General features: G+C 35.0%; 1 protein-coding gene across 1 annotated transcript; it reads right to left on the bottom strand.

Moving 5' to 3' along the window:
* Positions 1 to 239: 239 nt before the first annotated feature.
* RGS21 (regulator of G protein signaling 21) lies at positions 240 to 24,758 on the bottom strand. Its single transcript, XM_028104656.1, has 4 exons — positions 24,748 to 24,758; positions 20,235 to 20,311; positions 15,603 to 15,769; positions 240 to 443 (listed from the first exon to the last, which is right to left on the bottom strand). Exons 1-4 carry the CDS (start codon positions 24,756 to 24,758, stop codon positions 240 to 242), a joined length of 459 nt encoding a protein of 152 aa, XP_027960457.1.

Raw genomic sequence — 24,758 nt, 5'->3', positions numbered from 1 at the left:
AAAATTCTCTTAAAAAAGATAAAATGAATAATTCTAAACAAAAGACTTAAAAATTCAAACTTCATATATATAAAAAGGTATTCTGCTGGAGTAAAAAAATGTTTTCTAAATCTTAAAAAATTATATTGTTTTTGTATATTTAAAACATTTTAGCCTTGAGTATAGTGATTAAAAGTTGATTTCTCCTGTCACTTGTTTTTCCCCAAATTACAATCTGATTATTGTTTACCATTTACTTCTTACAAAAAAGGGAGCCATTTCTTATGATTTCCAACCTGTTTGCTATTTACCAGTTTCTTATAAATCTCTGACTTTAGAAATCGAGGAAAAGAATCCTTGGCCATAAGACTATAGATTAACTTCTGAGCCTCATCAAAACATTTGAGAGTTGATTCTGCAATATTCTTTGAGATGAGGTCTCTGGTACTGAAGTCAATGTTGATCTGTGGAAATAAGTTTGCATATCATTACATTAGTTTAGTCAAGGAATACATGGTTTATACAGTTAGTAGATACACATATTATTTGAATTCTTTTTCTAAACACAAAGTTAATCTGATGCACAACAGCAGAAAAGGTCATACATTTTTTTTCCTGTAATGTAGAACATGTATTTGGTTTAATTATTTTTCTTTTTCTTTTTTTTGTGATCTTTTCATATTTTTAATGGGAGGACAGTAAAAAGGTGCTCATTTGGGGAAGCAGCCAACAGCAAACTAAGGCATGCTGGATGTGAAGAGACCAACCAGAGACTAAAAATTAACCTGGGTGGCTCAGTAGGTTAAGTGTCTGCTTTTTGCTCAGGTCATGATCCCAGGGTCCTGAGATCAAGTCCCACATCGGGCTCCCTGCTCAGAGCGGAGCCTGCTTCTCCCTCTCCCCTCGCTGGTCCTTGCTCTATCTATCTCTATCTCTCTCTCCTGCGCTCCCTCTCTTTTTCAAATAAATAAATAACCTCTTTAAAAAATAATTATTTTTCCTAGGTAGAGAGGGCTGGCATTGACAGAAAACAGAGGTAAAGCCTTATTTTGAGATTATAAAAAAAATGGCAAAGGTGAAAAACAAGATATTTCATGATTTTAAATTTATTTTCCCATAAATCCCTTTTTTCTAGTACTTTAGCCCTAATACCAATAGCATATTTTCCAAAGTCAGAACAAAAACTGGAATTTATTAGGTTGGCTTCTACCAACACATTCCCATTCTCTATACTTCCCCATGTTGTTTCCCACACAACATTGCTTTTTGTTCTAGTTTGTATTTCTTTTTGTTTGCCAAAATAAACCAAATAACATCCCCCTCTTCACTGACTCCCATGCCTTCCGCAGAATATACCTATATGTGTGTGCATGTGTGTGCACGTAGGTGTGTATACACCCCAAACCACTACCATACACGAATATCCTCAGCAAGGTCTAAGAGAGATCTATTACATTGGAACACACCATTCATCTGCAAATCTGTAAAATGCCCCAAACCTTGGGAAGATGCTTGTCTAACTCTATACATATTCCAGGATATATTCTGCGAAGCAGAAAATTTCACATCCAAGTTGTCTCATTTAAATTGAAAATATTCATGAAGTGCAAAAGAGATTTGAATCTTAGAATTAAAAACTCAAGAAAGGCAGGTGCTATATACGTCTTCTTCATCCTTTTCTGGCACTTAGCAGAGTATTTGCCACATAATAGGCAATCAATAAATATTTGTTGAAGAGAATTAAAATGTCTCTTGGCAAAATGGGGAAATTGTAAAAATACCATAATTTGGGGGTCTGGTAAAAGAAAGACTATAAATGACAATTCGTGCTTATTGAATTGAGGTTAAAAGAGGCAGGCAGACCTATAATCAAATTTTTCCTCAGCTATTTACTTGCTATTCATATGGGGTGAAGCAAGTTCTATAATTTCTTTTAATCATTGATTTCCACGGTATAATAGGGAAGAGTAATAGCATCTATCTTAAAGTGTTTCAAGGACTAAATGAGAGAGGTTTAATATCAAAGTATTTTAATATTATTATTCTAGGAAGAAGAGAAGAAGAAAAAACTTCTAATTGGAAAAGAATCAGATAAAGGCCACTATTTGTTCACAGATGTTTTCCTTCTTAAGGGATTTCAGCTACTCAGTGATCCCACATCTGCACCTTTATTTCTCTGATCATCCTCTTATCTCCTCCATCAAAGTTCCAGGCCAAATGCTACAGCTCTCTGAAGGCCTCAAAATCTGGAATCAATTTCTCCTTCTTTATAAAGGAAGATGGTGGAGGGCAGTGGAAAGACTTTGGGATAATTTTCTAATCTGTGTTCTAACACTTAGTACCTTGGTGATCTGGCTTGAATTACTTTAATACTTTTGAGCAATCCTTCCTCATTATTAAGCTAGGTAGTTCCCGACTGAGTTCTTATAAGAATTAAAATAAAATGATCCTTGCATTCATGGATTCCGCAAATAGTTATGATGATGTATTATGTACCAAATGCTTTCTATACTTGGGAAATGATAACCAACAACTGAATAAATAGCATTATTCTAGAAATAAACTTGAAGGATGAGAAGAAGCTGGTCCTCTAAGACTCTGGGAGAAAAGCATTTCTAGCAGAAAAAACAACAAATGCAAAGATGCAAGAAAGAATTCGTTATGTTCTGAAGAGCCACTATGCCTGGATGGCTGGAATATAGAGTATGATAAAGTACCTGTAATGAGATTTGCCTGCAAGTCTTGTAGGGCTTATGTGCAGTGGAAGGCGTTCTTATTTTTCTACTACAAGCAATAGGAAGACCCTGAAGGGTTTTTGAGGAGGGAAGTGGCATGATGACATTGTATGGACCTAGAATATTGCCTGACTCGTAGTGGGGATCAGTGAATAGTGGCTGTTGTCAAGCCCTTGCAGAGTTTTTTAAACATCTAGGGTAGCCTGTTTCATAAATCCTATCCTATGTTGTGGGGATATGAGAATAAATGTTGCCTGTTTTCTCCTTTAGCTGTGCCGTTAATTACTAAGTGGCATCATCTGTAATTTGCTTAACTTTGTATCCCCCATAATAGTAAATACAGCAATTTATCTCATTGAGGCATTCATTCGTCGGGGGAGTATTCACTGACAGCAGGGCTGGTGTGTTCCTGGTCCATGGTGTTGGCTTATTATTATTTTAATCAGAACTGAACACCTGCAACAACTCCCCATTTCCTATTTAAAAAGTCCAAAGCCTTGATTTTGGCATTCATGGCCTTTACAACAGAGTCCTAACTTACACATTTTTTTTCTCCTCTATGTGTGACCTGTATTTTTACCAAGCTAGACACTTCCCCTCCAGTTCCTGGTTTTTTCCCACCTATGAACATCTTTTTCATACCATCCTTATCTACCTGAAAGTCACTCCTCTCACCAAGTCTTTCACATTCTTTGATGCCCTGAGGCTACATTCAAGTAATATTTACCCTGTGAAGTTTACTCGTGGATTCTTTCCTTTTTGGATCCACCAAATGACTTTGTGTTACTTAGACCATATTTACATTTTGTGCTTCCTTCTCTATGCCTTGTGCCATGTAAAGACTCAATGAATATAGACTGCATAAATAAAGTGAAAAAGTGTTTCTACATTTGTTAAAAATGATGTTTAAATTTTAAAGGGAACTATTCCATTTCAACATATACCGGTAATTAATGTTATTTATTAAAATAGATGAAGCTTGTATTTCTGATTTATCCCTCTCATTTTTCTGACTTGTCTGTTTTCCGACCAAGGAACTGCCAACATCAGCCATGATAGCTGAGTGATGAGCAGATATACTAATCCCAGGAGATAATTAGTAGTCTTATGAGGCTGTGTCTTGGCAATTCAGCTTAATGTCAGTGACAAAACATCACACCCACATGTTTGTGTAAATGTCATTATTTTTCTCCAAGTTCTTCAAGCTCGAATCATAGGAATCATCTCTGACACCTCTTTTTCCTCTGATCTCTCTCTATTTTTTCCCTCATTTGCCTTTTATTTTGTAGTTTCACAATGGCTTTTTTCATTCTCACTCCTATTTCTCCAGTTCAGCCTTTTATAATGGAATCTCTATCCCAAATTCTGAAATTTACCTCTAGTTTGATACCTCTTCTTACAATGTCTTTCCCTTCTGCACATGTGAAAGTATAACTGTATCAATTTCACCAATACAGCATATGAATATTCAGCTGAAAATCCATTATTCTTTATAACATAAACTGTCAATATCTTACCTTGGCATTTGAGCTTCCTCACACTCTGACTTCAATGTGTTGTTTCAAAATCTTCTACTTTCCTTAGCAGTATATATAAAACTGGTCTACTCTCTGTTCCCAGAGCAAATCTTGTACCTAAAGCTTGTTTATGTTGTTTTTACCATCTAAAATCCCTTTCACCCCCACAGTTTCATTCTGTACAGATTTTCCTTATCCTTTATCATTTAGCTTAAGTTGAATATCCTCTGAGAAGCCTTCCCTGGCCACAGAAGGAAAGTCACTATAATTTCCTTATCATTATACATTATTTTGATTTAGAAATCAAGAAATTTGATTTCTTGCTTAAATAAATTTAGATACAAAGGCTGCTGCTAGCATTAATTACTCAATCTGATTATCAGCGAAGGAAGATTTGTCACTGCAAAGGGAATTCAATAGTTCATGACATGGAATTAACTTGTTTTTAATCTGTTGTCTTTTCCTTATTTCTTTTGCTAATTCCCTTTTTCTCTGCACGCCCCTCAAATATGAGCAAAGCAGCTATGCATTCTCTCAGTTCTATCCCAAGTCTCATCCTAGATTTTTCTCCATTGGTTACCCTGTCTTCTTCCCTGGCAAAATATCTGAACACTCGTATTATCTCTAAAATAATCATAATGATATTTAGGTATGATTATTTTAACTGAAAATAATAATTGTTATTATTTATTAACTATTAGTATTGATATACTGTCTTTCTATGGTTACTTTATGTTACCTATACACAACTATATGACATACAGTATTATTATTCCCATTTTTCTGGGAAAAAGCTAACATATATCTGAGAAAGTAAGCATTTTATTTGTAGTCATTCCTAGAATTTATTTTTTTGAAACATCATATTGAGTAGATGCTTAGGAATTGTGTGAAGGATCTGAAGATACAAAGGTGATTAAAGTGAAAAATCAATCCAGAAGACAGATTTTGGAAAAGTAATCCAAAGGAAAAAATAGGCTTTCTGAAGGAAATGAGATCTTAAGCAGATCTTTGAATTATTATCATGAAGAGATAGATTAAGAATGGAACTTGCACATGGGCGGATAAACCAAAAGAAGCCCAGTGGGTTTTGAGAGGAGGAAAGGCAAGAACCTGGAGAGGAATCAGGGAACCAGGTCATGTGGGACCTTGTGTAGTTCTTGTTAAGGAATTTTTACTTAACCTGAGAGCAATGGGAAGAATTTTTAGTAAGGGCATGTTGTAAACACATGTTTGAAAAAACACCGTATCACTGGATGCCATGTGGTCTCCTAGCTGGGTGTGGATAAGAGGAAGAAAAATGAGAAAACCTTACCAAAAATTCAGGTGGGCAGTGATGGTGAATTTGGCTGTGAAATGTCATAGGGAATTATGGGAAGTGCATAGATTTTAAAGATACCTAGAAAGTAGAATGCGTGGAACTTGTGATTGAATAGTGTGCTAGGATGAGGGACAAAATCTTGAGGAATGGCTGGCTTTTCACAATATTCTGAAGAATGAGATGACAGAAAATGCTGATGGATTGGACATGGGGCGTAAGTGGAAGAAAATCATGGATGACTACCAATTACTTATCCAGAGCAAATAGAAGAACAGAACTGCCATTAACTGAGATGAGGAGACTCTGGTAGAAGAAAGTTTTGAACAGCAAATCAGGACTCATATTTGAATTTGTTAGGTTTGAGCTGCCCTTTTAAAAATATGGGACTTTGGGCACCTGGGTGGCTCAGTTGGTCATAAGTCTTCCTTTGGCTCAGGTCATGATCCCTTGCTCTGCAGGGAGCCTGCTTTCCCCCCCGACCCTGCCCCACTCATGCGTGCTCTCTCTCTCTCTCTCCAATAAATAAATACAATCTTTAAAAAAATAAAAATATGAGACCAGAGAAAATCATTGGGAGAATGAATGTAAGCAGAAAATGAAGGGGATTGCCTTCCCTCATTATAGTGTCTGTTGGGTTATGAGTCAGAACAGTAAAAGAAATTGCTAAATAGCAGTCAGTAAGGAAGGAGGAAATCAAGTACTAGAAATCAATTGAAGATAGTATTTCAATTAAGAAAGAGTGATCAATTTTGTTAAATGCCCCCTGAGAATTCAATTTGGGTGAAGTATTAGAATTAGGCTATCAAAAGTGTCTTCTCTTTTCTTCTCAAATCCCTTGAAATTTCAGTAACCGGAAAAAAAGTGAAAATGTTAGGCCTAATATATGTAGAGAGATAGATAGATATCTTTAAAAGAATCACTCCTGGGGCCATGTCTGTGAGCTGCATCTTCAACTTTGCGTAAATCTCAACTATGATTTTTGGCTGGATTCTACCAGAAGATACATGGATAAATTTCTAACTCAAAAAGTAAGACAAGAGATATTGAGCTTGGAGTAGACCAAAGGTTAAGATCTCATGAGGAAGTGACCTTCTAAATATGCAGCCTTTCCAGTGGTGTGATGTTGAGTCTTGGGAGTTACAGGGAAGCTTAGACTTCGCTGAGCAGTCAAACTCTTAGGTCCAGAGCCTGGGCTGAACAGTGTATCGGTTAATGAAATAAACAGAGTTACATTACTTACTAATATGATAGCTACTGTACGTTTTATTTGTATGGATACACACTTTAGTTTCAAGGATTCTGAGAAATATAATATTTTCTTTGCTTATTTTTTCAAAAGATTATGAATTTTCTTAGATATCTGAGCCCACCGCATTGTCAGTCTCAGAAAAGGAGAATTGTGATTCTTACCGAATCTCTGACAGTGGAGATGTCATCACAACTACCTAGAGGCTTTTAAATTCTGTCAGTTTTGAAAAGGCCTTGACAAAGTTAACATTGACAACAATCCATTGCATTAAAATGACTGCCTTCCGAATGATGTTTGGGGTAGTTGTTTAAAAACAATTTTATTCTAAAGACCCAGAATATTTTGATACTCATGGGATATTGTTAACTACAAGGTATGGCAGCCAAATTCCTCTTTACTTCACCAGCAGTTTTAAATCCTTTTGGTTTTCAACAAATTATTTTATCAGGAGGAATACATTTTAAAGGGTACCTGCTGGTTTTCCTGTGACCCTCCACTCTGCTTTCTATATTTTTACATAATTTGAATGAAACGTTTTCAATTGTGTTCTCACATTCAAATTAGATAGCCTTTTCCTCATCTAGAATGTATAGTGGAGCAAGAGACTGTCATTATGCCCAGGGTGTGTGCATGCATATGTAAAACACCTTACTAAAATGGAGCAGGCAGCCTTTTAGACCTCATTCACAACAAAACTTAAAAATTACTATTCAAATTAAAGCCGCCTATAATCATGTTTTTGGTGGCATAATTCTATTTAATCACCACCAACATCTCTTGTATTACTTCATTTTTGGCATCATTAAAGGAAAACGAATATCCTGAAATATCTTCTCAAGGGTGGCTATTAAAGTTGAGAATGGCAAAGTCTGTCACATCTTGAAGGAATCCATCCCTGCACAGGACTTCATCGTTTTGCTCTTACTGGTTTTAGAGACAGAAATCAGTGACACATGTTGGGGGCTAGTATTAACATCTCAAATCGGGCAAAAGAAACAGAAGAAATTATAACACATGCAATCACATAAGTTGATAAAAATAGATGGACATAATGTAGATGGATAATGTATGTGGATTAGTAAAAATAGATGTACGTGAGCAAAAGCTATCTGGAATAGCTGAGAAGGAGTCCGATCGAATGGTTTCATTCACCAACGCAAACATGCTAATCCCAGATTAATTTCAGTAGCACAGAGACCCACAGAAGTTCAAAAAACACCCAAGTGTTTTCTTTTCAAGTTAAAATGCAGCCCCCAGTTTTTCAGAGGGCGAAAATGCTACTGCAGATTATTTAGAAGTACTCCTGCAACTCTTTCCCATCTTAATGCCATAGCTGAATCTAAACTTCATGGTTTAAGAAGTTATACAAAGAGAATGTGAGAAGAGAAATAAAGCTTTTTTTAAAAAAGATTTTATTTATTTATTCATGAAAGACAGAGAGAGAGAGAGGGAGAGAGAGGCAGAGGGAGAAGCAGGCTCCCAAGGAGCAGGGAGCCCGACGCGGGACTCGGTCCCAGGACTCCGGGATCATGACCTGAGCCGAAGGCAGACGCTTAACCATCCCCGAGAAATAAAGCTTTTGATAGAAAGGAAGATAGACTCTATGTGCCAAGATAATCTTATGCTTTTGCCTTTAGCATAAACATCAAGTTTCCCAGGCTAGATTACAAACATTTAAAATAAATAGTAGATCTGGAGAAAGGAGTTTGAAACCTGAGAGCATGGGCTGTGGGTCTCTCCTCTTATGACCCGTTGTATCTTTATGACTGCAGGACTCATTATTTTTTCTCTAGGGCTCAGTTTCATTTTCACCTGTGCAATGTGGATGATTGCAGTTGCAATGTGGATGATTGCAGTACCTCCCCAAGATAGCGGCCACGATGATCAGATGAGATAGTCCACGTAAAAGCATTGTGCAGAGATGTCACTTACAGTTTCTTTAGCTCTGTTTTCCTTCTTTTACCTCCCTTCTTCCTACCCCTTCTCCTTCTCGTCCTCCTCGATCTCCTCCCTTTTCTCCTCTCTCTCTCTCTTATGTTTTCAGAGGCCCTTTATTTTAAGATGAAATAAATAAGGAGGAGGAAATTATTGGGATACAGGAAGTGCAGTTACCTCAGTTTCCCTTCTGAGACATACCGTTCTAGGCTTCCTTCACGATGGGACTAGCCTCCTAGGCGCTGGCTGGTCCTTTGCTTGACTTCCTCTTCATCTTCCTTTCAAATCCTTCTCTCCCATTATGTCTAATTCCCTCTATACTCCCATTTCCGGTCAAAGCTCACAAATTACTTCTTTCGAGATACGTTTTCTCATCCCCCTAGAATTGGATTTTCCTGTTGCATGCTGCACATCACCTGTGTTTTCTACCATGACTCTCATGAAAGTTTATTGTAATTACTTTTTAACTGGAGTCCTTCCCTCAAAATGGTTAGCTTTACCTACCCAGGGACTCTGTCTTTTTTCTTATCTGCACCAGCATGCTTCCTGGCATATACTAGACACTTAGTGGTCAGTGAACCAAAAGTTAGGAAATTAATAAATAAGCAAACTCATTATATCTGGAGATGATTCTAGAGTTGGGGGACACTGTTGATAAGCAGCAACTTGTGGGGCCAGACAAAAACATCCACATGTTGGGAAAGTGGCATTAAAAATGCAAAGAAAACATTTGAATCTAAGATGGAGAATACAAAATTGGCATGAGGGTAATATCAAGACATCCTTCCAAATGCCCATTTTCAGGGGCTTCTCTCTACCGATAATTCATATATCTATTTCCTTTCCTTGATGTTCTGTTTAAAGCTAACCTTATTTAAAATAAAGACCTTATCTCAATATCTTGTCTCACTACTATCCAATCATTATATCCTTCTAGGTATAATGCAAAGTTTCCTCTGGAATTTTTTTTTTTGCACTTAATCATTTGTTGTTTTGCTCTTTTTCCCTAATTCCATAAATTTCATTTTTTAACCCAACTAGCTTCAAAGTTTCTTTTGAGCCAAACCATAGTTTCAACCTATTTTACTTTCTTGCATTTCCTTATCAAGCTGCCTAGTTCACACAACATATTGCATTATACTTCAGTGTTTTTTTAATCTGTTCTCCTGCCTAAACTGAGCTGCCCTTTCATGGAGGTACTTTATCTTATAAGGAGGTGAATAGTAGACACAGAATAAGCATTTGCTGTTGTAAAATAAAATATGTCAATAAAAAACATTATACTGACTTAAAAATAAAAGCAAAAAACAGACATAGATATTTTAAAAAGTGTCCTGCACACACCCATTAAGATACCTTCTCCTCTATGACTATAGTTTCTTCTTTGTTTTATGAGTTATGGTGTCTTCATATTTAATAAATACTTTTTTATTTTATTTTTTTATAAAGATTTTATTTACCTATTTGGGTAGATAGAGAGAGAGAGCACTCACAAGCCTGGGGGGAGAGGCAAAAGAAGAGGGAGAAGCAGACTTCCCGCTGAGCAGGGAGCCAAATGACAGCAACGTTGGGCTCTATCCCAGGACTCTGGGATCATGACCTGAGCGGAAGGCAGATGCTTAACTGACTGAGCCACCCAGGTGCCCCATTTAATAAATATATTTAAGAATTAAATATTTCATACTAATATTCTTTGACTTAAAAAACTGCCAATGTGATAATATGCAGTTGAATTTACATAATTTTAAACATTACACTGTTGTATGATTTGGAACATTTTCTACTATCTCAGAATGACAATCAACATAAACATAAACATTTTTCTCTCTAATCACATATTTTCCATTCTGAGTAATTTCCTTTTCAATAAAAAGAATGACAGAAATATAATATATAAGTGATATAAATAAAACATGAATATTTAAAATCTGTCAGTGTTTTCAGTAATATGAAAATATTATTTGAAGTATTTTGAAGAGTTCCATTCTGTTGAAACCCAGTAATATTATTTTCTTAAAATTTCCAAATATTATGAAATGAGTGGTCCAAATTGAAGGATGAATAAATAAAAGTTTAAGAATTTCTTTTACACTTATAAGTTCTTATTGTGTGCAAAGTAGAGGCACTTTAAAAAATATTGCTTGTCAGCATGCCTGGGTGGCTCAGTCATTAAGCATCTGCTCTCTGCTCAGGTCATGATCCCAGGGTCCTGGGATGGAGCCCTGCATCGGGCTCCTTGCTCAGCAGGTAGCCTGCTTCTCCCTCATCCTGCTGCTCCCTCTGCTTGTGTTCTATCTCTCTCTTTTGCTAAGTAAAATATTTTTAAAAATTAAAAAAAATAAAAAGTAAAAAATATTGCTTGTCTAAAATTTTCTTTTTCAAATCACTTAGTTAAAATACCTGGCTATATATATACTTTTTTTTCCCCTCAGTATTTTCTTCTGAAACTACCTAGGTATAGTCCATTCAATGAGTAGCTCTTTTTATCTGAAACTAGTGCTTTGCTAACGTTTTTTTATAATGGTTGTTGTCAGTTTGAAACTATAGCCCTTATAGTGACTTGTTTAAAAAAACTAAAAGGATTACAGTTTCCTAAAAGCTGTTCTGCATGATATAAACCATAGCCATGTGATCTCATTCATCATTCTCACGTGTCCTGTGGTTGTTATGTGCTTGCTTTTTAGATGAATTATTAGAGGGAAACTGAGGCTCAGAGAGATAAAACAGCTTACCACAAGATTACTACAGGATTTGAATTTAGGTCTAGGTATCTCTAAATTTCCAGTTATCTACTATATCACATCGACTCTCTATTAGTGTAGAAACCAGAGAAAAGATAATGCTGTAAGGGAGAGGGCATAAAGTCTAGTCACAATTATTATCATTTCTCGTCGAGACCTAAAATTTCAATTTTTGTTGTTTTGTTCAGTGTGCTGTCTTTGCCTGTTAGAACAGGAAACGGAGAACCATTAGTGTGCCAATTTATAAACAGGGATTGTTTAGTAAATTTAGTATAGTCTAATTATAAATTGTCTAATTGCATCAATTAAAAATTAAGTTATACTAGCAATTTTATAGATGAGGAAATAGAGACATGAGAAATTGAAAAGAAAATAAATATGAGTTAATAGACATCTACAGAGCATGACTTTGCCATTGTTCTTTACTTTAGGATTTTCTACCAAGAAAATAAGTTGTAATTTTGATTCTTTATGAGTCACTTGTACAACTATAATTGAATATGGAAAAATAGAGAATATTTTCATATAAATCTCATTCTTGAATTAATTTTTTTACTTGTGAAAATCATGTTTTCCAGCTTTCATATCAAAGATATGACCTTGTCTTATTAAGTCTGCCTACTAGATAAATCTAGAATACTTCCCACCCCTTTTTATCTTTACTACTGCTTATCCAACCTCATCCCCCACTTCTCATTAGCAATATCAAAGTGTTTGTAATTTTAGGAAACACTAGGGAGCTTTGTGCCTCCATGTTATATCACTGTGCCCTCAGTCTGAAATATTCTTTCTTCATTTGCATCTTGATATTACTCTTTTCATGACATACATTTTTCATGTGTGAATCACCCTGAAAATGTGTCCCTTAACTCTCCAGATTTAATCACTTTTCCAGTGTGCTAATAATGAACTTAAAATGTGGCTTTATTATTATATTGTTATTGTGCATTTGACTGGTTTTATACATGTCAGTCTCTCTTGCTTTGTGACTTCATTGTGGCGGCAGGCACTCAAAAAATCAGTTTAATGAGTCAACATACTCCCAGTTGTATTATATTTAACATACAACCGATGGACTACAGAGAAATACCTTGAAAACTGTAACTGATATATAATAAGAGGCAAATGCCCTTTAGTAATTTGGGAAGTGAAATTTAGTAATCTGTTGAACTAGAAACAACTAATGGCAAATAATAAGAAAGATAATGACTTTCAAATGTATATCTATATAGTTTCTTGTTTTCAGTGAATTTTGTCATATTTGATGATAACATTTTTAGATACTTCAAGGAGAAAATATAATTATTACCTGAAAAGCAGCCATAAATTTAATTATATTTTATTTAGTCAAATTAATTAGATGGACAAAGTATAAAAAGTCATACAAGTTTTATATGCTTAACTGTGCTATTTATTTAAATTATTACCATATATGGGAATGCAAGCTGGTGCAACCACTCTGGAAAGGAGTATGGAGTTTCCTCAAAAAGTTGAAAATAGAGCTGCCATATGATCCAGCAATTGCACTACTGGGTATTTACCCCAAAGATACAAATGTAGGGATCCGAAGGGGTACATGCACCCCGATGTTTATAGCAGCAATGTCCACAATAGCCAAACTGTGGAAAGAGCCAAGATGTCCATCAACAGATGAATGGATAAAGAAGATGTGGTGTATATACACAATGGAATATTATGCAGCCATCAAAAGGAATGAGATCTTGCCATTTGCAACGACGTGGATGGAACTGGAGCGTGTTATGCTGAGTGAAATAAGTCAATCAGAGAAAGACATGTATCATATGACCTCACTGATATGAGGAATTCTTAATCTCAGGAAACAAACTGAGGGTTGCTAGAGTGGGGGGAGAGGGATGGGGTGGCTGGGTGATAGACATTGGGGAGGGTATGTGCTATGGTGAACGCTGTGAATTGTGCAAGACTCTTGAATCACAGATCTGTACCTCTGAAACAAATAATGCAATATATGTTAAGAAAAAAAAAGAAGATAGCAGGAGGGGAAGAATGAAGGGGGGAAATCGGAGGGGGAGACGAACCATGAGAGACGATGGACTCTGAGGGGCAAACTGAGGGTTCTAGAGGGGAGGGGGGTGGGAAGATGGGTTAGCCTGGTGGTGGGTATTGGGGAGGGCACGTTCTGCCTGGAGCACTGGGTGTTATGCACAAACAATGAATCATGGAACACTACATCAAAAATTAATGATGTAATGTATGGTGATTAACATAACAATAAAAATAAAAAAAATAAATTATTACCATACAAATTTATTTTAGAAGAAAAGATTAGGAAAGTAAACAAAACTGTTTTGTCAAAATTGATAATTTATTATATATTGTAAGATTGAATTTAGCTATAATTAAGAGATGGCATTTCTCATTAGAAGACTTCTCATGCAAAATATTTGAGAATGTTATTCTAAAACAATCACTGTTAATTAGCTGAATTCATAAAGAAGAAAAAAATCTGGCTTTCAAATCAATATCACAATAAATAGGATATCTTTAGAGCTGATTTCAAGCCCTTTTAGGGAATGACACATTAATCAACTTGACAAATCTTGTACACTATATTTTCAATTTTCCAGAATTATTTATTGATTCTTAGATGGTGACTGGGAAATGAATGTTGAAATAGCTCCACAGCAGTTAAAATTCTTCACCCTCTTCACCGTCCCCCATGAATTCCAGGCTATGCTTTAGTAGCTCATATGTCTGTAAAGTTATACCAGCCAATGTACACTGCAGTAATTAATGTCCAATTAAAACTTGAACTATTGATACAGCCACTTTATGTCCTAGATTTTCTGAAAGTGTTTTCATTTCACCTATTCTGTTCTTTGTCCCCATAAGTGTAATAACCCTTCTCACACCATGACTCCTAATTTTGGATCAGAAAATATGATAACTATCCCCTAGGAGGAAATTGGTGTTTTGCCTCCATAGGAAAGATGACTTGTACTAGTAGTTTATGTTTGGTTCTAGTAATTCAATGTAGCTTTCTGTTTGTTACTTATGCATTAAAATTCTTTGCTTATATGATATATTCAGTGAGGAACTGAAATCATTTTATTTATCTATTTATTTTTAAATTTTATTTTATTGTGTTATGTTAGTCACCATACATACATCATCAGTTTTTGATGTAGTGTTCCATGATTCATTGTGTATGTATAACACCCAGTGTTCCATGCAATATGTGCCCTCCTTAATATCCATCACCGGGCTAACCCATCCCCCTACCACCTCCCCCCTAAACCCTCAATTTGTTTTTCAGAGTCCACAGTCTCTCATGGCTGAAATTGTTTTAAATTATAAATTCCTCAAACTTTAAATATTAAAGGGTATATGGAATTGATCATGATTTTGGTTCTGGAAATGCAATCAAATAGAAATGAATTGTTAAATACATTGAACACTTTTTTTGAGGGGGGGCTATTATCAGTCATTCTGGGTTTCTCTCTAAGGCCCTTTCTCCTTTCCTGATCTTAAAGCAGCATAGGCGGATCCTGATTACCTGAAACATTGTCTCACACCTTTGGCTATTTTTACCCGCAAAGAAATAAAGGTAAGCAAACTCTTTTTTTGGAAAGTTAAGACAATACATGCCATAATGTGGACATCCAAAATATTAAAAATGAAGAATTCATACTGTTGGTTAGAAGTCCTATTTCCCCCCACATATTATTCTTAATTTTTAAATAAATTATTCTAATCTAGAATTCTATTCCATCTTGACCACCGTGATTTACAAAAAGGAAAACAAAAGTGAACTTGAAATGCAAGAACACATTTAAGTAACATTTCTATAGGGTAAATTTTAGAGTGATTTAATCTAAGATAACGGACACTATTTTTCAAGAGTATGCATGTTGTGCTAAGGAAACAAAAATATTGGTCATATCTGGCACATAGTAGGCGTTGAAAAGATTTGTTGAGTCAATAAAAAATAGGATCATCTTAAGGCACTTCTATTGGAGTTTACAGACATTTCTATTTGAATACATAGCGACAATTTAGTTTCCCTTTAGATGTATTAAGTGTCTTATAATTGGGAGCAAATTTGCTAGGAGATGAATATTCACTATCCTGGAATATTTTACTCACCTCTTTAGGGGCATCAGCTTCAATGAATTCAGAATAAATCATCTTGGCTTTAGAAGCAATTTTTTCTGCACTTTCTGTTTTTTTGAAGTCTTCACAGGCAAGCCAGAACTCAACATTTTCTTCACTAAACTCTGATTTTAGAAATGTTCGAAAAGCATCCAAACCAGCTATTAAATATAAAAGAAAAACTTTTGTATATCATACAGTGCAGTATAAATAACCAACATGAATACATTGTATAATATAAGCATTTACTGGGGAACCTGGGTGGCTCAGTCATTAAACATCTGCCTTCAGCTCAGGTCATGATCCTGGGGTTCTGGGATCCAGCCCCGCATCGGGGTCCCTGTTCCATGGGAAGCCTGCTTCTCCCTCTCCCACTCCCCCTGCTTGTGTTCCCTCTCTGTCAAATAAAATCTATCTCTATATAAATATATATATATTTAGATTACTATATATATAATGCTATATATATATAAGCATTCATTGAGTATTCAGTGTAAATATTTATCATCCCTCTCTATATAGTTATATGTTTTTGTTTTTAGGTTTAGAAACCTTATTTTGGATCTGTAATCATAAACATAAGATATTCTTGTCTCTATTTCTCCAATTAGCTCCATTAACACATTAACCTGTACTTTTTCTTTCTAGATCTGAAACATCAAGGAGTTGTGTTTAGAGGAAAGTCTTCATGGCAGTTACTTCATGGGAAATCCATGGACTTAGTTTTCTACACTCAATAAAATAAACCCAAATCAAGTAATTATGTTATACTAACTTCAGAGTAAGAATATCTTTGTTGCTATGACTTGGTGAGGAAACAATTTGATGCTGAGGGGTTAGATTGTGTGGGTTTGGGCTCAAGACAAAGAAGGAAGGACTGGCATTTGTTAATCTTGAGTGAATATATTGGCCAATTCAAATCTCTAAACCAAGAAAATAACGAGCAAGATACTTGGTGTGACTTGGTATTTCTTCGCTTTATGTGGTATTAGGCAATTTTAAGTCAATAAAGCAAATGAATGAGCTTTTCCCCAGTGTTGCCTTAAGTAAAACATTGATGTCCCCATTCTCCCTCATGGTACCTGCTCTTACTTAGCCTGTGCATGGTATTTTTCTTCTGCTCCCAGGTATTCTCCTGAGCATGCATTTCTCCAGAAGCTTTAGACCACTTACTTGCAGGCTTGTTTACTTTGCCTCAATTAGTATGTTATTTCTTTTAAATTTAGTAACAACAGGTAGCGCTTGCAGCCTGTGATTCCCATAGGTCCCACTTCTCCCCATTACTTGACTTTCAGCCAATTTTTTTAAGGTTTTATTTATTTATTTGACAGAGAGAGACACAGCGAGACAGGGAACACAAGCAGGAGGAATGGGAGAGGGAGAAGCAGGCTTCCCACTGAGTGGGGAGCCTGATGCGGGGCTCGATCCCAGGACCGTGGAATCATGACCTGAGCCAAAGGCAGACGCTTAACGACTGAGCCTCCCAGGTGCCCCAACTTTCAGCCAAATTTACATGTGTATTATTCCTATTTGAGACTAAGATTGTTTCTTTCTTTATTTTCCTCATCAAAATGTGCCCTGAAATATTCTTCTTTAGTATATCTAGAGCTCATTGAAGAAGGTAATTCTTGCTAAATGAGTTAGGGATGAGTAGGGTTGGCTAATTGTATTTAAATAAAAAAAGAAAAGCAAACCAACAAAAAAGGACAAAAAAAAAGATTTGGTTATCTAATTATTTTTATAACACAAAAGGTATTGGGGAGAATTGAGAAAGAAAAATATATATCAGTCTTTGTTTGACTAATGAAAATTAAACTTAATATCAGGAATTTTTAAAATAGTGTAATTTTGAGGGGATTGGTAGCATAAATAGTGAGTGTTGCATGCAATAAATATACATATTTAAAAAAAAGGATTGTGCTTCTAGTTAGAGAGCAGGTTAGAAAGGTCATTATCACATTCCCACAGCTGAATGGACTAAGGTAGTACCTTGAGTTCATATTATTTGGTTTCACAGATTGTACCTGCCTGAGGTCAGTATCTGTTTATAAATGAGACTGTGGATCTCTCTGAGGAGGAAAATGTACATCAGCACTTTTGCCTCAGGAAGGATTTGCCTTCCAAAACATTGGTGAATTTCCCTTCCATCTGCCACGAGGAACCCTTTGCATTTGCTCAAAGCAGCTCTTCCCTGACTGCATACTCAGAGATCTGATCCTTCTGGTGCCAAAGTAGGCATGAAAAAGCTTGTGGAGAATCAGGGGAAAGGAAAAATAAACTAGTGGAAAAGAAAATGTAAGAGAAAGTTTATGGAAAAGGGGCCAAAGTCAGCTATTTGCAGGTTGCTGCAGGTGGGAAGCAAAGTGATTTTAGTGAGAGAAAATAGAAAAGGCTTCAGGGAGCAAGACAAAAACATCTCAAAACATTGGGAAATTAAAAATAGATTTAATATTTTTTTATTTTTCGAAATACAGTTGAAATAACAAGTCATTGCAAAAGGTTATCAGGTACCAATTAAAATTCTCAGTAGAAATATTGGAGAATGTGGATGTCGTTAATATGTGAGCACTATAAAAAATTCAATTAACTACACATTTATTGCATTTAAAAATACATCCACGAAGCTTCTGTGACACAAATTTAGGTTATAAAAATCCTCTTAGTAACATTCAATTAAAATTTCCATGAGTTTTGTCTGAACAATGATGAATCTGAGGGTTCAAAACAGAATTTATGATAAAATCTATTTTATAGGGAGGATAAAGTGTACTTTAATGATATTGAAAGAATGTTGTAGATTCCTGTCTTGCAATATTTTATATATGTGTCATTAAAGGCATATGAGGCTTCCTCCCACTGAGGATTACCTAAATGTATCCCTGAGGGATGGGAAGTTAGAGATCAGGAAACTTAACTATTTTTTCACATCCTGCAATTTTAATGAAGGACTACTCGGAGATAATAACTATTGTCTTTTTTCCCTCTCCTAACACTCAAGTTTGGGACACAATGAAACAGAATAAAGAGCTAAAATGAGCTAGTTATCTCTGTCTTGGACACACTATTTTACTGAAATATGCTTCTATTCTCTACATACAATTTGAACGATCAAAAGATGTCATGTGATTTTGGAATAATATGTTACATACAGTTAAAATGATATTCTCTGAGGGCACTCTCTACAGAATGGAATGGCTACTGGTTAAGCTTAACAGGGGCTGACAAATGGAATAAACACTAGTTGTCGAAACTTACATGAGAGCCAATGCACAGTACGTGCAAGACATGTCCCCAAGTTGACAAAACAGATAACTTGGTGAGTCATTTAGCTGTTTAAAACATTAAAAAGCATTTTCTATTTCCAAGTTATTTTTCTGGTATTATAAAAAGCAAAAACCAAACATCTGCTCAAATGAATCTACAACTCTTCTACTTTATGTGGGCATGAAATAGAAAATCTCAGGAGATATGCAGATGAAAGCATTTGCCTTCAGCTCAACATCTTCCATGCCTCTGTTCTGCGGTGCTGTCCCCTAGAACTCCCCTACTCCAGCCAACCAACTCACCACCTGCAGAGATACTTTCTCGGCTTCTAGTAAACCTGATCTGTCCCACTGGTTATACACTTAAGAAAAAGAAACATGTCATTCAAAACTTAAAAAATTGCAATTCCATGTCTTTTATGTCTTTAGTATATGTCCTTAGTTGGATTCTAGGAGTGATGTGGATTATTTTATGTCTATGCCTTAGGAATTAATTCTTTAAGAATCATGAAATCAGAATAATTTTGTCTAATTCAATCTAATTTTTCATATGAATAAACGGCTATGAAGAATTCCCCCAACTTTATTATGTTTTAAACTTTTCTAATATTCTGATATTTATTTTACAAATTTAAAGTAGAAATTCCATTTGATTAGTACCAACAATATTAATTATTAAACATGGTTTAATACATGTCTCTGTAGAGCCATTTTTTTTCCTGTATGAGATACAACTGAGATAAAACTGCTGCAAAACAGAATTGTCTATAACAGAAACAGAAGTTCCAAATGACTACTTTGAATCAAGTTATGGGGTATTTTAATTATTGAAAATCAAATTACCTTATTGAGCTAATATTAAATAATATAAATACATATCCACTCATGTACATATTAATACATTTAAATATATTTTTGTTTTCACTAAAAATTAGAATTTCAGTTGAAATAAATACTTAAAACTGTTTTCAGCCTCTGGAGACCTGTTTTAAGTGATTTATTTAAGTGATTTATTTAAATTTTCAACTTTTCAATAGTTTGTATGTTTCTTTCAACTTGTAACAAGAATAGGCAATATATATATACATCAAATGATAATGAGTCTAAGAAAATGACAAATTTCTTAGTTCCTGTTTGGGATTTTCTTTTTGTGCTAATGTTTGGATTGCTATAATCATGTCATATTTTAGGTCCAACCTAATTCCATTGAGATTTGGGACCTGTATTCCGTTTAGATTAGTGTGACTATTGGGAATCTTATGCTTCAAATATTAATCAAACTCATATTTTATAATAACTACAACTTTCAGAATTTAATGATTTACTTTTAATCATTATATTTTTAAACTTAGTCCGATCTTACCTTGGTTGGTTAAAAGTGTGTCCATATTTTCAGACCACGCCATTGTTTCTGTTGTTGGTGACCTGTAAAAACAACATCTACCCTTGACAATAGCATTGTGATCTTTTTCGTCTATGACCTATAGTAATATTTGAGTTATGCGTATTTGTTGAATTACATAATTTAAAAGAGTTTTGCACCATTAATCAAACTGCAAAAGGTCAACAAAAATTGTATAATGTTTTCCACGGTGCACAGCAATAGCAACATGGACTGCAAAATAATTTGACATCAGCAATTATTTATTAATCTAGCTTACAGTGTTATTAATATTTGCAAATTGTTACATTCTAATAAAGGCACAAGAGAGATATTGCTCATGGTTCTATGAAGTATAGTTAATTTCTTCTCAACTATAAATATATTGATTGTTAATTTATGTGGCATTACTCTGGTCTATTCCCAAAAAGTTATCATGATAGCGATAGTGATGAATGAATTATTTTCTAAGTTTTCACAGTATATGAAATTATCCATGTCATAATTAGATTTCTCAAAAAAGTTAAAAAAAAGTTTCAGATAAAGATTTCTAACATGTGATGATCTTAAAAGTGTTTATTTATAGTATTTTGAGAAGCCTTTGCCCCACTCTGAATCAGCCTTTATTTCTCCTTAGACTGGTATGCTTCCAGTTCTGGGATGATTTATTTAAATCTAGGAATCTGTCAGGACAGAGTAATATCTTTTCCAAAGCAGTCAAAAAATTTATAGACTTAAGTCTGAAGAAGAATACTTTTGGGGATGTGACGTAGAAATAGTAAATCAGGTTTAAGATATAAAGTTTCTGAGGTGCAAATATATCATGCATTATTCCCCTTAATAAACTAAGATCCTGATGAGATAAGCTCCCATCCATAGAAAGCATCTGCTACCCAGGAAAAAAAAAATCTTAGATTATGTAGCTGTGGTATGCAAATGACTTACTTACAGAAAGAGATGAGCTAATTTAAATTTTTTTATTAAAATGATGATAAAATAGAGTCTCATATTTAGTCATTCTTATAAAATTTTACCTTTGCATATCAAGGTGATCTTAAATGTGTTATGTGAAGCGATCTCTATGCTTTTATATTGTATTACTTCTTGTCATTTGCTGTTGTTTTTATTATTTGTGTTGGGATTGATTGTGCTCCTTTCTGCTGTTGCAGATGTGATTGTGTTTTCAGATAATAATGGTTCTCCTTATAGAGGATACATAGAGGGGGCTCTGTGACTGGAGATTCATTTTACTCTCTTCCATTACTTACATTTCTTGTCTGAAATTTTCTTCCCTGATGGTGGACAGCTGATTTTCCTTTCTCCCTTGATGTACTAAATCTTAGGGATGTAAGATTTTCTGTGAAATCATTTTGAAATAGTGGTTTTTCATTCAAATGGACATTTAAATAACTTTCTCTATTTGAAGATTGATATTTGGTGGTTAATAGAGTATTCAGATTGCAAACCACCTAGTATGAGTGAAATATATGTTAGTGAACAGGGCAGTGAGGAGTTTTGAGCCCAAGCCTGGCTACACACTACAGCCATTTTGAATAAGGAACAGTCACAAAAAAAAAAAAAAAAAGCACACAGAAAAACCAAACCAAACAAAAACCCCCGAGAAACAATGTAGGCAAAAAGCATTCAGGGATGAACATACACTTCCCTGTTGTGTAAGGTCTCTGATGATAGGAATAAATACTGTTATCTTCCACTACCAAGAACAGTACTTCTGGGCCAAAAATGTTTGTTGAACATATAATCAAATAATGAATGAATGACCAAACCCTAAATAGTGGCAGGTATTAAAAAACTTTCAATGGGAGCAGATCAATGGCTTTCAAGATGCTGGCAGGTGATAGTGATAAGAAGGCTATTGAGAGTGAGAACTGAATTGCATTAGCTTCAAAGGGTGTAATTAATGGTGGAAGGAAGAGGAGACATGATGTGAAAGCATCACGGGGGAGCGACAGACCACTGTCCTCACTCTCATCCCTGAGGGATATGAAATTGGAGAAAATGGATAACATCCATTCTAGAAGGCATCAAGGCTAGTCATGTCATTTAGGGAGAGCCAGGTTTTGCTTACGCCAAAAGCAAAAGGGAATATTCAGTGAAAATCTTATCAGATGTAAAGGGGTCTTTGAGGAATGGAAGTATTTAAATAAATGGTAGCTATTCTTGTTACCTTCATCAATGTAGGAAAACTGTACAAACAAAGGAAGAAAACAAAGTCTGAGGAATGGTGTAAAACCAAGGACAAAAGAAAAATTTTAATGTTTTGAATTAGAGAGATATACTAGAATATTATTTTCTAAGGATAGAGAATATCATAGGTAATAGAATTAGAGATACTTGGATAGACCAGTATTACTTAAGGTCCACCAAATGCCTCATTATTATAAAAGGAAAACCTGCCCTTCAGCTCTCTGAAGAAATACCCCTGCTGGTGTGTGATAGATCCCAGGATGCTCTCGGCTCACTATTTTCTAACCAATTTCAAGTTTGACTTGAAAGGTTCAATTTTGACTACCTAATATGATGGGAGGGCCGGTGGGAATAAGTAATCTCTTTTCCGGAGCTAGGCAAGATGCAACTATTTAAAGGAATAATGTTCTTAATTTGCTGTGTAAATTTTTAAATTCTGGGTTGATTGTATATTTATAATTCTGTGGAAGAGTAAATTATTGTTATATATGAATGAGCTGAAATAATATTTTTACCAGCATCAAAATGTTCAACAATGCATTGAATGTTCACAATCTATACCACACTGTGCTAGGCATGTCATCTACTTTGCCTTATTTAATCTTGTAAACGACAGTCTGTTTTAATTCTACACTACCAGTGGATAAGGAGCCTCAGAGATGCTAATGACTGGTGTAATATCTTGCAAGTACTAATGGGCAGTTAGAATTCAAACACAGGTGTGTCTCTTTATAATCCAAACTCTTCTTACAATCCTTCCTAGGATGAATGAGACAATACACATATGCTCATACTTTGCTCATGTTTTGGAAAATTTATAATAAATATTTTGAAAATGCTTTTTCTGTAATAGAGTTTATTGCATTTCATACAAATATTTCCTGTAAATAATAGCTAAATTGCAGTAATCGAGTACTCAATAGAAAGTTTTCAGAAGATAGATTCTTAAATCTCATACGTTTTCAAGTAAAAATAGGACACTTCTCATGTTAGATGTGAGTGAGAAATATGTTTCATGTTTTAAAAAAATGCAGCTATACAAATGTTAAGAAAGAAACTACTGAATTCAAATGGGGGGGGGGAAAGAAGGTGGCTGACTTAAAAATGTACTGACTTGGTTAAATTTTACCTGGTATGTTTTACCTTAAGTAAATGGATAATGTACCACTCTATCATTTCTTTCTCTTTCTTTTTGTTTGATTTTAGTTGTAACTCTGAGAAAGCTTTTGTCTGACTCTTCTCATTTGTGACTGTGTGTACATTTCCTGTATAATTGTGAGGCATAATCAGAGGAACTTTTCATATGTGTGTGATTTGCCATGAAAATTCACCATGTATCTGGAGCCAAAATTGCACTTAGTGTTTCATGGGGTTTTGGCTGATTTCCTTTCTGTTTCCTTCATTAAGCGAGTGCCATTAAGGCCAGCAGTCCCGATATTATGTGTCCGGAGAAGAGCCAGGCCAGATGGGAACGGCATGAAAGCTACCAGTGATCTTGCTAATTGTGCCAGCTAGAACGAGTTGTATTGCATTAAGAAATGTGGAATCCAACAACTTAGCTGTTCACACTCAATTAGCAGTGTGCTGGAGAATGGGAAATTCAAGCAAGGGGTCCATGTGCCCCAGGAAATGATAGCTGCTTCCTTACCCAGCATTCAATATCTGTTTTCAAATTTCTTAATAAATATTGCAATAATGAGTAATTTTGCAAGGAGAAATGAAGGGGGGGAAATCAGTGGGGGAGACCAACCATGAGAGACGATGGACTCTGAGAAACAAACTGAGGGTTCTAGAAGGGAGGGGGAGGGGGGATGGGTTAGCCTGGTGATGGGTATTAAAGAGGGCACGTTCTGCATGGGGCACTGGGTGTTATATGCAAACAATGAATCATGGAACACTACATCAAAAACTAATGATGTAATGTATGGTTAAAAAAAAGCATCTTAAAAAAAAGGATCATATATATATTTTGTCTCAAATTCTAACACTTAATAATTTTGAAAAGCTTCACATAAAAAAAAACCACTCACTGTTTTTTTCTCCCCTGCATAACCTTTCTTTATCTTGGCAAATATAAAGAATTAACTGCAAAAGCAAGTCATGAATTGTTGACATATTTTAGAAAAGAAGAAATCAATAGAGAAAGGGGGAAAAATAATCAGCAAGAAAGACAAAAATTAGCATATTTATCATAAATGAAGGAAACAAAACATCGAGACTAATGAAGGCTCAAGTATTTCATTTGTACATCCTCTGAGATTAAAAATAGCTTTAAACAGCAACTCACTTCACTGGCAT

Source organism: Eumetopias jubatus, unplaced genomic scaffold (genome assembly GCF_037043125.1).
Source record: "Eumetopias jubatus isolate StellerSeaLion01/CBP00866 unplaced genomic scaffold, mEumJub1_p1.0 scaffold_12, whole genome shotgun sequence".
Lineage (NCBI taxonomy): Eukaryota > Metazoa > Chordata > Mammalia > Carnivora > Otariidae > Eumetopias > Eumetopias jubatus.
Note: the sequence above shows the minus strand (reverse complement) of the source record. Positions and strands in the feature narration are given on the sequence as shown.